Genomic DNA, 13952 nt, shown 5'->3' with positions numbered 1-13952 from the left:
CACTCTCTCACCCCTGTTTCCAATTCTATTTACAGTCCTCCACTATCAATGCGAGCATAAAAATGCAATTTTTTTAAGTTTTACTCCAGTTCTCTTTTTACAGTGTATTATAATGAAATAGCTGTAAACATTTACCTTTCACAGTAAATGTTCTACAAAAGACTTGGAAATTAAGAAAAACCTTGGAAAGTCAGCACCTTTTAATATGATAAAAAGCTGCAGGGGTATTGGGCTTCATGTTTATCTCTTTTTCTATGTTTATAATGAATGCATAAACTTACACAAAAATACCTTTAGACAAAGATTTAACAAAGACCGATCACACTGAGGGAATTCCCAAAAATTGACTTCTGATAAAGTTAGATATTTTTAATGAATAAGTTCAGAGTGATGGAATGGGATGATTGGAAATCAATGTTGATATTTATTATTGAATAGCTTTTTAATATAAAATTAATGTTAAAAACATGTATTTATTTGTTTTATGTAACTATTGTCAGTGCTGGTGTTAGTTCTGAATATATTTGTATAATCATCATAATCATAGTTTCTTTTTTCCATGTATAATTCCAGATAATAACGGGGTTATGTTGATGAACCCAGTGAAAACTTTCAGCTTGTCTTTTGTCTTTAAAACAATAAATTTATGAAAGAAAGTCCTGTCTGGGCTTCATTAGCATGGGCCTCCTACCGTGGGCCTGAATAGAAATGTCATTTAAAACAATTACTTGGGCAGAAAACAGCTGCCAATCACTCTTAAAGGGGAAGGATTCCAATTAATAACCCTCTCCTAATCCCCTTGTTTCACCTCCTACGCTCCCTCAGCTACGTCCACCTCTCCCTCTCTGTCTTTCTCCTCTTCCACTCTCCTCTCTGAGCCGCAGCGCATGGCGGTTGATCGTTGCAGCTAAACCCTTTTTTTTTCCCCACAAGGTTGCTTGGTTTAGTTGCACTTTATTGGACAGTTTTCTGAGTTATCTGTCGTGACTTTTTGTTGCACAGAGGCATCATTTAGAAAGAGATGAGAGGAAGGCAGAGACGGCTGAGTGATTGCGAGCGGAGAACACTGTGGGTTTGGGAAGAGTGAAGTTTTCGAGGAACAGGTGGAGCACTGGCATCGGCAACTTTTACACTTAAACACATAAACTCCAAAAGGTGAGCTTCATTATGTTCTTTTTGCATTGTTGTCATGCTTTTCAGAGACACTAAGCTTCATTTTTTGTGACTTGTTTGGCAAATAAAGATGTGTTGGTCCAAAAAGACAGAAGTGGGTTCACTGTGCACTACACAGGCAAGCCTTGCTACTGTAAAAACTTGTTTTTTTTCAGCCCACACTGAAATCTGCTCTTTTACATGTCTTGAGATGTAGAAACAGATTTACCTTTCTAGTAACATTATATATTCATTAAAACTGATTTGCTTCATGTCTTCTTTCCCAACAAATTTTCCATTGAACATAAACCTCAGTTGTTCTCAAGCGGCATGCTCTACTTTATCAATGATTAGCACTGTTTAATGAAGTTACTGTGTAGAGTTAGGGATGGTACTTTGCTTTATTTATGCTTATCAAATTGTACTTTTATGCTTCATGAGTTTACAGTATGTAAAGTAAATGGTTTCTGTGTATGCTCTGGTTTATATTAGGCTTCTGTTTTGACAGGGTGTCAAGTATAAGTTTTAGTTTTCAAGAGGAGTGTTCTCTTTTGTTCTTAAATCAGAGACAGTCTGATGTTAATTGATAATTTCAGATTATTCATGAAAGTAATGAACGTTATTTGCCCATTAGCTGTAATCTTTCTTTTAAAAAGTTTCCCTCAGCCCACTCTCCTCTATGCACTGTAGCTTCTCTTGCTGTGGGATCGACTGGACTCTGGTTCTCTGCAGAGGAAAAGCTTGTTTAAATGTATAGAGACATGGGGACAGTCCCCATGCAATCTCTGACCTGTCGTGCACCTTTAGTCCTGCTCTCCAACTTTTTCATCTCTTCTGGCTCCTCAGTGCCCAGACGCTCGAATGCATTTATCACTGGATACCATGAGCATGGTGGACGACAGCTGCCTCTCACCCAGCAACTTCCATGAGATGGGAAAAGGTGGGGGCATCACTGCAGGGGGCCGCGTCCACAGCATTGATGTCATTCTAGGTTTCAGCAAAGACCAGGACCCCCTGCTCAGCCCTGCCGGGGCCCCGCGGCCCCACAAAGTGGACATAGAAGGCCTGGCAGAGCCTGGGAAGCAGCAAGAGCCCCAATCACACCCGACCTACAGCGGGCACCTTTCCTCGTTGAGAAATGGGGCCGCGGAGCAGCAGCAGCAGCAGTATCATGGTGAGTCCAGTTGTAAGACATGGATGGCATGCTGGCCTCTAACTTAATAACACTTTGTACCCCAGAGTCTCTTTTTAAATTAATCTGCACATGCTTGTGGTCTTGAATGTAAGCTCTGGATTCAGAGTTCAAATATCTTAATAGAGGAGAGTTGAGTCATCTACACTGAAGTCATGATATTGATGCTCTTCAGCACACAGAATAAATCTTACTTTACACTGATCATAAAGATATTTATCTCCCAACAAAGTGTCTGTCGTGATAATAAGATAAACCATGTTCAAGAGCCGAAATGAGCCTCTCATCTGAGGAAAAGCTTCAAAGTCTGACTATGTTTGAATTTTTTCATAAGGACTGTACATAAAGGCACATCATGTACTAAAAAGACACACTTGTTCAACTTTCTGAAGTATATGACAAAAAAATGACCTTCACGGTAATCATGCAAAGACATACTTTTAAGACTTTCAGATTTACTGCTTACTTACTGTTGGGCTGTGGACCGATGTATGAAAAACTACAATAATGAGGCCTTATATAGGGTCAGTGTCACATCTAAAACTGTGAGTAGATGAAGTGTTGACATAATCTCAAAACCCTCATCTTCAAGTCAAGTAAGCTTATAAATAATACAAAATTACAAAATTGTAGCACCAGAGGATCACATCTTTGTGTGCAGCATTTTTCTCTGATTTATGACTCCTACTGTTGTCACGTAAAGTCTCCTGCATTAACAGAGTAGGCTGAGATTGAGAGATAAAACACAGAACAAGATGGTGCAGGGGCTTTATGTCCCCAAACCCAATCCCATCCCCTTGTGGAATTCCCCTAATCTTCTCTTCTGTGCAGATTAGATTTTACAGTAGTTCATTCGGGTGTTATTGTTATCGTCCGCTCCTCAGAGTCAAATTCATCACGTTTAATCTGGAGCTATTTTCACATACAGGATCAGGCAGGTGGTTGATGATTTTGATGATTTTGTTCTGGGGCAGAAAGAATCAAATGACATTTGGATGTATCCTGTGGAGGAAAATGTGTGTGTGTGTGTGTGTGTGTGTGTGGGGCATTAGTTCCCTTTGATTAACGTACATCAACACTAATGACATCACTCCATTGTGTGTAACTATCCTGTGAAGTCAGCCCAGTTTCCCCCTGGATGAGCAACTTTTCTGTGTTTGGTGTCAGTCGAACCCCCTCCCCTCTCTGTGCTGAGACGTTCTGCCGGCTGATAAACAGTGGGCAGCCTTCAGACCAGCGGCTGTGATGGTCTGACAGGCCCAGAGCTGGTCACTGAACCAGACCTGACCTCTGCCTTTGTCCGAGCCTGGCCTTTGTCATAGCTGCTTAATGAGAGGTGGATAAATGAACCCCTAAAAACCCTGTGCTGCCTTCGCTTCTGCTCCCGTTTGTCAGTTGAAAGACCACAATGACCCCCTCCTTTATCTCCATTAACATGTCTCTGCCATACGTACAGACTCACATTTACTTTTTTATGCTTTTAACAGAAGAAGTAAGAAGGCTATTAAAATTGTAAAAAGAAAAAATGTTTGGGTCGGTTAACAAACATGCAAAAACTCTAACATAGTTTAATTTCTAAAAATTATGAAAATAATGGAGATTTGAATATATTAGTGTGTTCCACATCCCATACTTCTGTTATTTAAACTTAACCACAGTGTACCTCAGTGCAGTACATCCATTACTACTTCTTTTTTGAAGGCAAATTGCAAACAGACTATAGGTGGTTATCATCAAAAATTAACAGGTATTTTAACCCAGTATTACATATGTTTATCTTGCATTTTATTTAAACATTATTCCCCTAAAGAACATGAAATTATTTTACCTTAAATGCCTTATGCTTGATTGAAATGTTACGCCATTGTGAGAAGCATGTTAGCTAGCATGCTAATGGTACCAGATCTGCTTTATCATCAAAATGGTGTTCATTGAGCGTGCAGAGTGTCCATCATTTCACTCTGATTTGGAACGACTCTAACAATGTCACAGTGTCATTTAGCAGACAATTTTGTCCAAAGTGCCGTACATCTAAGAACAAGTACAACACAAGCAAAGATCTAGACAGGAGGACACAACAGCAGTAAGTGCCACAAAGTGCTTCAAGTCTAATTGGACACATGTAGTGCAAAAGACAATGCACATGGTGTATAGAAGCATAAATATTATTTTGTGTGTGTGTGTGTTTTCCTAAAACTATAAACATCAGCAAAGAAACAACAAATCATCAACATAAGGCATCTCATTATAATTATCAATTGCCTTGTCTTCTCCAACATAAATCACACCAAAGTACCAAGTGCTGGGTTGTTCACAAAGAGCTGGGCATACAGTTGTTAGAAGTATAGTGGGACAGTGCAAGCCAACTGTCCTGGGAGATTAATTCTACCACAGGGGACAACAGGGGAGAAGAGTCTAGCTCAGTGCACCATTGTATGGTTCTTTAGCTTTCTCTTGAAAGTAAAAAAAGGAACTCTGCAGATCAAATGAAGTTGGGTAATTCTTTCCACCATTCTGGGACAACAGAGGAGAAGAGTCAAGCTAGTGTTGACTTAGGGCCTTAATGTGATGGAAGTACCAAGCACCTTTCACTGGCTGAGTACAGCAGGCTAGAGGGTGAGTAGACCTGGATGAGGGGATTCCAGGTAAGCAGGAGCAGTTTTTTAATAATGGCTTTGTAAACAATGGGTGAAGTTTTGAATTTGATGTGAGCTGCAACTGGAAGCCAGTGTAGAGAGATGAACCGTGGGGTGACATCTTAGATATTTAAAATGATAAACTTTGTCCATGACAAAAACTAGACTAAGACTGACAAAATAGATCTGTGATGACTAAAAATGACAAAAACTAAGTTTAGTTTTCGTTAAGATGACTAAAACTAGACTAAAATATAATGTAGTTTCACATTCAAAATCTGTGATATTTCTCCACTGTGGGTAAATCCGTCAAAAAACAATGCAGCTGTAGCTATTCTGCCTCTCAGCTGTAGAAAGCAGGGACCCCAGGTTTGGCAGGGTGCATAGAACACACTACGATGACTCGGTACCAGATTTAGGCATGAAAATAAATGCTTGGACTGAAAGAAAAGACTAAAATGTGAGGACTTTTAATGGACTAAAACTAGACTAAAATGTTTTGAGTTTTCGTTGACTAAAACTAGACTAAAACTAAAAAAGATAGAAATGACTAAAATGTGACTGACACTAAAATGCATTTCATTTAAAGACTACATCTAAGACTAAAAATAAAAATAGCTGCCAAAATTAACACTGGCTCAAAAGAACTAAAATGGTCTAACATCCACTTGGTGGCACAAAAGCAGCTCTTATAAATGCTATTGTTAACATCAAACCAGATAGGCAATGTCATATTTCCATTGCATGGGATATATCTCACATTCATCTGGGAAACCTCCCATACCATGTGTTTGGGAAGGAGAAGTGCTGTCGTAGTTTATGAATGGTGGAGCTTGTTAGTGGATAATACTCATGCTGATGCTGGTCAGGAGAAGTTCAAAAACACTTCTGTGAAAAAAAAGCTTTCAGTGTGGTTGTTTGCTCTTGGTTTGATAAAGAAATGCAGCCCAGTTCTGATAAAACTACCACAGTAGCTACATCCCAGCTAATGGATCTACCAGCAGCCATTGTATAGACTGCCTGAGAGTACGACTAAAACCTTGCCTGTTACTATGGCAAACTCATGCTGAAACAGGTCGGGAGAAGAGCAAAAACATCTCTTCTGCCATGAAGAGCTTTCAGTGTGGTTCTTTGAGTAAAGAAATGTGGTTCAATTCTGATAAAACTGCCACTAGACTATAGCTACAGCCAAGCTAATTGCTACACTGGCGGCAGCCATTGCTACAAGCTTACTGCCGCGTTCTCCTCAAATGCTGCTGATTGGTCAGGTCCATTCTCAGACCTAGCACAGTTGTTTCAGATTGGAGCTTTGCAAGATGGGTCTGCCTGATGACAGACATGGAATCTGATCAGTCCATCTGCTTTGCAAGGTTATGCTATTGTTGCTTTTTCTAATAAGTTTTCTTTCATCATAAGTACTGAAATAAAAAAAGTAATACCTTTAAACACATCTGTATTTAACCCAAACATCATGTCACTCATGTCATTTTGAGACCCACAAAAACTATGCTCCAACCATCAAGCATGCATGGTTGTGTAAATAATTAATTGTTAACTGGCATGTTCTACATATTAAAAACAATGCTACGGTGGCTAACGCTAATGATTTGATTGCAACTTATTTCTGCTGCCCCCAAGCTGACTGAAACAAGATAAGTAGGTGTAAAGTGCAATTTTTCACTCTTTTGGACAACTTTCAGCAAAATTTGGAAAAAGTATATTTAGTGTTGCACCTTTTACAGGGTGATACCACAAAATGTTTCACAAAATATGACCACAGAAGCTATCAAAACCATTTAAGATGTACCAAAAAACAGAACTGCAACTGTGTAAAAATACATCACAACTACTTCTGTATAAAAGGTTCAATATTTACCTACTTCTACATAAGATAAAAGTAAATGTGATTGTGTTATTTAAAAAAAAAAAAAGTCTGTTAAGAACTTTTTTTCGGACCATGTATTGTAAAATTATTTTGATTATACTGAAAGACAAGGTTTTCTCTAGATTTAATCATTTGTGCTAGTGTCTATCAAATTCGAGTTGAATTTTGGTCCCACATTATTACCAAATAATTTCATATATCAAAAAATGTACATCTACTGCTAGAGTGTTTTGACGTCCAACTAATCTACCTTCTGTGATTGAAAACATAGACCAAACAACCTGTAAGTATGGGGTGATCCAGGTCTGCTCCTGCAGACAGAAACTTTTAGACTCTGAGCTGCTCCACCACAGCAACTGATCTGATTGATCTTTGCTGATTCGGTTACCTGCTGGTTAGACTGATCCGTTCAACAGGCTTCCCTTGGTTTTGTCAAAGACTTAATTCTGATCTCTAGCGATTTTATGGAAACAGAAGTGTTGAATAAAGATACTGTGAATGGGATATTAGAGTGCAGAGGAGGAAAAGAGAAATAAATGATGAGGAGTGACAGCTGCAGTAAAACTGCTGCCAGTGGCTGGTGTAATAAATGTTGACAGGATGTGGACATTTTCAGGTTTTATATGGGCCCTGCTTTAGCTACAGACAAATACACTAATGCACAATATCTAGAATCAGTTTTATAGTTTTAGTCCCTAGTTAAGAAGACTATTAATAAGATGACATCACTTTAGTAGAGCATGTATTTGACGTGATTTACAGATCAGTGTGTAAAAACAGGAAATGATGATGTTTCCTAACATCTTTTAGAGAGCACTTTACATTTTGAGAAGATAAACACTGGAAACAACCTCCCTAAATCCGATTAGGAATGTTTTTGAGCTTCATAGAAAGTTCAGGGGATTGCTTGCTTCACTGACCTACAGTAGCCTATTGTTGGAGGTGTCAAACTAATGTCTGCTCTACTGGAAAGAGGGAGCTCCATTCTTCATCTGAACTCACCATTCTGCTTGGTTCTTTCTTGTAATCTTTCATTCATGCGGTTTCATCTGAATTTTCTATCAAAAATGTAAAAAGAATGTGTATGTATACCCTGATTCATTTCTCTTGTATACTGAACAGACACCAGCTTATTCACAAACAAGTGTGACGAGGAGCTGAGTGAACTGAGGAAGAGCGTAGAGAGTGATGAAGGCAAGTCACCAGAGTCGTGCAAAGACGATCAGCCCAAGAAAAAGCACAGACGCAACCGCACCACCTTCACTACCTACCAGCTGCACGAGCTGGAGCGTGCCTTTGAGAAGTCCCACTACCCGGACGTGTACAGCCGTGAGGAGCTCGCTATGAAGGTCAACCTTCCAGAAGTCCGAGTTCAGGTAGGAAGAGCCCCAAGACAAGTGTCATGACTCCAAACAAATGTTGTCAAATACTCCTTCCTATTTAGTGCACTGTCATGTGTCAGCTTGTCTTGGGAGTTAAACTGATGGTTTTCTTAAAGCTGTTTTGTCTTTAGCTTAGTATCAAGGGTTAGGAGATTTTAGTGGACATTTTAACAAACATGATTCGTATACCACACTGTTAAAATAACCACTTTGCCAATTAGGATGCATGGTATTGTATTTTTGCAAATATCCAATATGGCTATATTTAGAAAATCATCTAAGCCAATATTATGTGGATATATGAATTTAGTTCTGACCTAAAAAATTCTGTCTTTAAAACACACTTTAAAGTTTGGGAAATGAAGATGAGCAAAGAAATAGACTTAAACTGACAGAGGGCTGTTGGTCCTACCAAAACACTGACTTATTTATACATATGGCCAATATTTACAGCTGATTAAGGTTGATATTAATAGCTGATTAAGGTTGATATTTCAGCCAATATTTACAGCTGATTAAGGCTGATATTTCAGCCAATATAGGCAGATATTTACAGCTGATTAAGGTTGATATTAATAGCTGATTAAGGTTGATATTAATAGCTGATTAAGGTTGATATTAATAGCTGATTAAGGTTGATATTTCAGCCAATATTTACAGCTGATTAAGGCTGATATTTCAGCCAATATAGGCAGATATTTACAGCTGATTAAGGTTGATATTAATAGCTGATTAAGGTTGATATTTCAGCCAATATTTATAGCTGATTAGGGTTGATATTAATAGCTGATTAAGGTTGATATTTCAGCCAATATTTACAGCTGATTAAGGCTGATGTTTCAGCCAATATAGGCAGATATTTACAGCTGATTCGGGTTGATATTAATAGCTGATTAAGGTTGATATTTACTGCCAGTATTTAGAGCCATCCATCCATTTTCTATGCCGCCTGTCCTTGGTCGAAGGGGGGCTGTCATTGGAAGGCAGAGTACACCGTGGACTGGTCACCTGTCAATCGCAGGGCTGATATATAGATACAGACACCCAGGCACACTCACACCTACGGCCAATTAGAGAAAGCTGGAGCACCCAGAGAGAGCCCATGCATGCATGGGGAGAACATGCAAACTCTGCACTAATCTCAGCCAAGATTAGAAAAAAAAATGGTGTTTTAAAGATTTTCCAGTTGATATAAAAGTTCAGTGCAAAAGAATACATTGTAAAAAAATTATGAATCTCTTTGCAAAAAAGACACAATTTAAAGTAAATGTGCAGATTTCTTTTTTAGCCATATCCATATACCTTTAGCATTGATTTGAAGTTTCCTCAGTGAGTTAGGGAACTAATTTAGTTGTAGTCTTGTGACCGAGAGCTCCTGTGAGGACTTTTGATCTGGTTATAAAACAGACTGTAATCAATATTGATGGGGTTTTTTAAAAGATTTTTTGGGGCTCTTTTTGCCTTAATTAGACAGGACAGCTAAAGAGAGAGACAGGAAACATGGGGAAAGAGTGGGTACAGATATGCACCAAACATTTTCAAGATTGGGATTTAAATCTGTGACCAGAACAGTAGCCTCTGTATATGGGTGCCCACTCTACCTAGTGAGTTATCCTGGCACCCATCGCTGATGTATGCTCATGGACTATAAAAGCCAGAAGGACCATCAGCATAAAGATCGATTATTTTTGTTTTTAACGCCTTAAACGAGGGTTGGTGTAGAAGCACGCTGCAGAAACAGTCTGGTTAGTACATTTCCGCAGCTTTGATTCTCAACATAAACTTCAAGCTCAGACTTTGGAAAAGCAGAAAAAATGATCAATTTACCTGCAATATGAAACTAAAGTCTATCACAGCTATATGCAACAATGTTATGTGTTTTCAGTGTAGGTTTTGATCCAATACTGGTCTCTTCTTTCACACATTAAAGACAAACAGTGGTCACCATATAGAGTAGTCATTGCACTCAGGAGTTCAAACATATCTAACCAATCTTTTTGGTAATAAAACAACTGAGGGTCATGCACAAAAAGCTCAAACTACAACTGTCCTTCAAAATTACTATTAGATATATTTTTTAGTTTCTAATAATATGAATAATATTTTTATATTTTGCCATGTAGTATGAAGGCATTTTACACAAACCCTAATGTGTGCCTGGGGTTGTTGTTTTGGAGGACAGTTGCTGTCCTCATTTTCTGGTTACCAGTTACTCCGACACAAGATAAGCTGAGCAAAGCAAACCCAGAGCTTCCAAACAGCTCCTGTATGTGACCCTACAAAGACCGAGTTGCTTTTACTCATCACTCCTCCTGATTCTGTTGATCTTGTCCTGCAGGTCTGGTTTCAAAACCGAAGAGCTAAATGGCGTCGGCAGGAAAAAATGGATGCCAGCAACATGAAGCTCCACGACTCGCCCATGCTCTCCTTCAACCGCTCGGCACCCGTTCACTCCAGCATGGGCCCGATGACCAACCCCCTCCCCCTGGACCCCTGGCTGTCCTCCCCCCTGTCCAGCGCCACACCCGTCCACAGCATCCCGGGCTTCATGGGTCCGTCTCAAGGCCTTCAACCGAGCTACCCCAGCCACAGCTTCCTCAACTCCAGCCCTCATCCTCCTCACCCTCATTCTCACCCTCACTCTCATCCTCACCCATCTATGGGTCAGGGGATGCAGAGTATGGCTCCTCCGCCCTACCAGTGTCCTGCACCATACCCTGACAAGTACCCACTTGAGGACGTGGACCAGCGCAGCTCCAGTATTGCTGCTCTCAGAATGAAAGCAAAGGAACACATCCAGTCTATGGACAAGACCTGGCAACCCATGTGACGAAACAAACATTGCAGCCCATGTGAATGACGCTGGGAAAGGGAGACTTGAAGCTGTTTCAACTGTTCAGGGTAACACAAACAGACTAAAATGCTGGAAAATGACATTTCTGTTACCCAGAAAGCTAAGGAAATGCTTTTGAACTGTGAAAACTGAGACATTTCTTTGGACTTTCGTTCTATTTTTTGTATTTTTCCTCATCTCAAGGACGAAAAACAAACTCAACTCCACAGAGTTGTGAAACTTTTAAACCTTACGTCTGTTCTCCCCTTAAAGTGTTTAATCCTGCCTTGGTTGCTTAAGAAGAAATGCTATCTTTGTGACCCTTGCTTTCATTGTAATTTACACTAAAGGATCAAGGATATTTCTTCTCTGTTCAACCACATTATACAGTAAAAACAGCAGGAGATGCACACTGGGATGTGGATCCATATTCACAGATTGTTTAGTGAAAAGAAGAGATTTTTAAATATCCCTTGAGAGCTCCTTTAAGATCGTTAAGAAAGAAAATCCCCCTTTTATGGTGATTTTCATCATTTCTAATAATCATTGACAATCAAGTCAGACAAACACCCACAGTGAAGCTGTTCATTTCTCCTTTGTTTTTAGTTTTTTTCACTAAGTTTGTGTTTTACTAATTAATCCAATTGCTGCATTTTCATGGGTCAGCTGATCAGAGTCAAGTTTCTGTTTAATGTGAGAGCAGCTCTTACAGAAATCAGGCAGATCTAACTAATCTGTGTTTGTTCAGCTCCTAAATATAAGTTTGACTTTGTTCATCACTGGCTTCTTTTTAGCTCAGATAAACTGTTCAAACTGGAAGATGAGGCCTGCTGATGATCAGAGAGGCCTGCTGAAATTATGAGAGGGAAAAAAAGGATAGTGTGGAGGTTCAGTTTTCTTGAATCAGAGATATGATGGCATCTTCAAAGTGGACCACAGCTGAGAATAAACCAAAAACAGTTCTGCACAATAACGGTCCTTTTCTGATCCGTGCCGAGGCGATTAAAGAGGAACCTAGGAAAGGAAAGAAGGAAGTATGAAAGGAAGAAAGACGGGCTGGTGAGCAGAGTAACCCTCTTTTTGCTTGAGTGGCTGTTGGAGGAGAAGACCTGTTGGCAGCTCAGTGTTGGGTGACTGCGTGTACGTGCAGGGCAGCAGAAAGAGCCCTGTGTGATGCGTCACCCCACATAGTTTAGTCTTTGTTCGGCACAATTGATCCAAGTGTATCCTCTTTGTCTGAAACTGAAGGGGGTTTGGGGGTGGGGGCACTGCACTAAAGTGCAGACTGCACTAAATAGGCCCTTGTAACCATTTTGTCATTGAAGATTTTTTTTGTCTCAATCAAAGGAGGAGAAACATGGATTGTAGCTCCTACAATCATTAGTGACACAGTATCAGTCTTTACCATCTGTTATAGAGTCCAGCTCTGTTTGTCTTAACCAGCCTATGTATTGAATAAGAGCAGTGCAGAGGATTACATTTTTATTTGGTTTATGATGTTTTAAGAAGCAGATTGCATCTCACTTATTGACTAAATAAGAGCAGAAAAGTTAGTTGTATGATAACGACACATGTTAACTTTTTTACTGTTGTGGAAAAAGAGGAGACAATTTCTTCATTTAAAGTGCAATTTCGAAAAACTTGTTTTATATCTTCTTTGAGAGCAATTTCCCCTTTTAACTGCCCCTTTGTATTATGTTGTAAACATGATGTGAAAGTTGTGTTAACAGTCATGCATCCATTTTTAAAACAGTAGCAACAAAAATAAAATAATGCCAGGCTTGATTTGAAAATTCACCACCCAGAGGGTTAAAAAACATGTTTTTATATCTGCTGCTCGTCACTTATCCTCATGTAGTTCTGTAATGTTTAGTGATGTTTAGCCTCCCTTTTGGACACTGCCAGGACCTCGAATGAGGATTTCCTTTCACATGAAGATTTCCATTAGGATATACATAAATGTGATTATGGACCAAGAAAAAGCCAAAGGTTAGATATGAACTAGAAGATGACCAGTTTTAGTTGTTTTTTTTATGTGAAATGTGAAGAGTATTTTTCTGTTTGTTTCTTACATGTTTTAGATCTATCCGTCCTGTAGTGTTTTACTGCTTTTGTCTGAATCATTATGTCCATCTTATTGAAAAAAAAGATTAAGACTATGAAAATAAATATAGTTTGATAGAATATGTCTCCCACATTTTTCTCCACAGTGCTTTCATGTTGACCTGTGCACTCATTCCCACACAGTCGCTGCTTTTTTTTACTCCACTAAGTCTAAAGAGCAATCCAAGATTACTACAGTATAATCGTTATCATCTGACATACATGGGCAGAGACATTTTTCTTTCTTTTCCTCTAACACTTGTGCCCTGTCTCTCTCTCTCTCTCTCTCTCTCTCTCTCTCTCTCTCTCTCTCTCTCCGTCATATAAGGGCTCTTTCTCTCTCTCTCTCTCTCTTTCTTTCTTTCTTTCTTTTTTTTTTACCCCTCCCGATCCTCTTTGCTGTTCCATGGTTTGGTGGCAGGGTGCCAGCCTGTTAGGAAGATGAGACTCCAATCAATCAGGGCTTCCCAGGGGGGCCTCTGACTGCAGGGCCCCGATCCCTAATTGCCCCCAGGCAGGGAGGCAGACCGGCAGCTCAGCCGCTGCAACACATGTTCACAAAGGGACTGGTGCCGCCGTGCGAGCTGGCCTCGTCAGCGTGTGAATCACTTTCTTGGACATATGGAAGCCTGGATGGACCCAAGTACAGGGGACATATGGAGAGGCTGATGGATAAAACAAAACTGTGGTTTATTGAGATGTTCTGAAGTGATAGGTGCTGCATTAAACTGAATGAATTGGACCTCTCATGAGGACCATTACATCCCCC

General features: G+C 39.6%; 1 protein-coding gene across 1 annotated transcript; it reads left to right on the top strand.

The window, feature by feature from the left end:
• Positions 1-1015: 1015 nt before the first annotated feature.
• On the top strand, positions 1016-11081 carry rx1 (retinal homeobox gene 1). The gene is made up of 4 exons (XM_041792075.1): positions 1016-1155; positions 1999-2326; positions 7988-8241; positions 10586-11081. Exons 2-4 carry the CDS (start codon positions 2014-2016, stop codon positions 11075-11077), a joined length of 1059 nt encoding a protein of 352 aa, XP_041648009.1. The 5' UTR covers positions 1016-1155; positions 1999-2013; the 3' UTR covers positions 11078-11081.
• The last annotated feature ends 2871 nt before the right edge of the window (positions 11082-13952 follow it).

This window comes from Cheilinus undulatus, linkage group 7 (assembly GCF_018320785.1).
Source record: "Cheilinus undulatus linkage group 7, ASM1832078v1, whole genome shotgun sequence".
NCBI lineage: Eukaryota > Metazoa > Chordata > Actinopteri > Labriformes > Labridae > Cheilinus > Cheilinus undulatus.
Note: the sequence above shows the minus strand (reverse complement) of the source record. Positions and strands in the feature narration are given on the sequence as shown.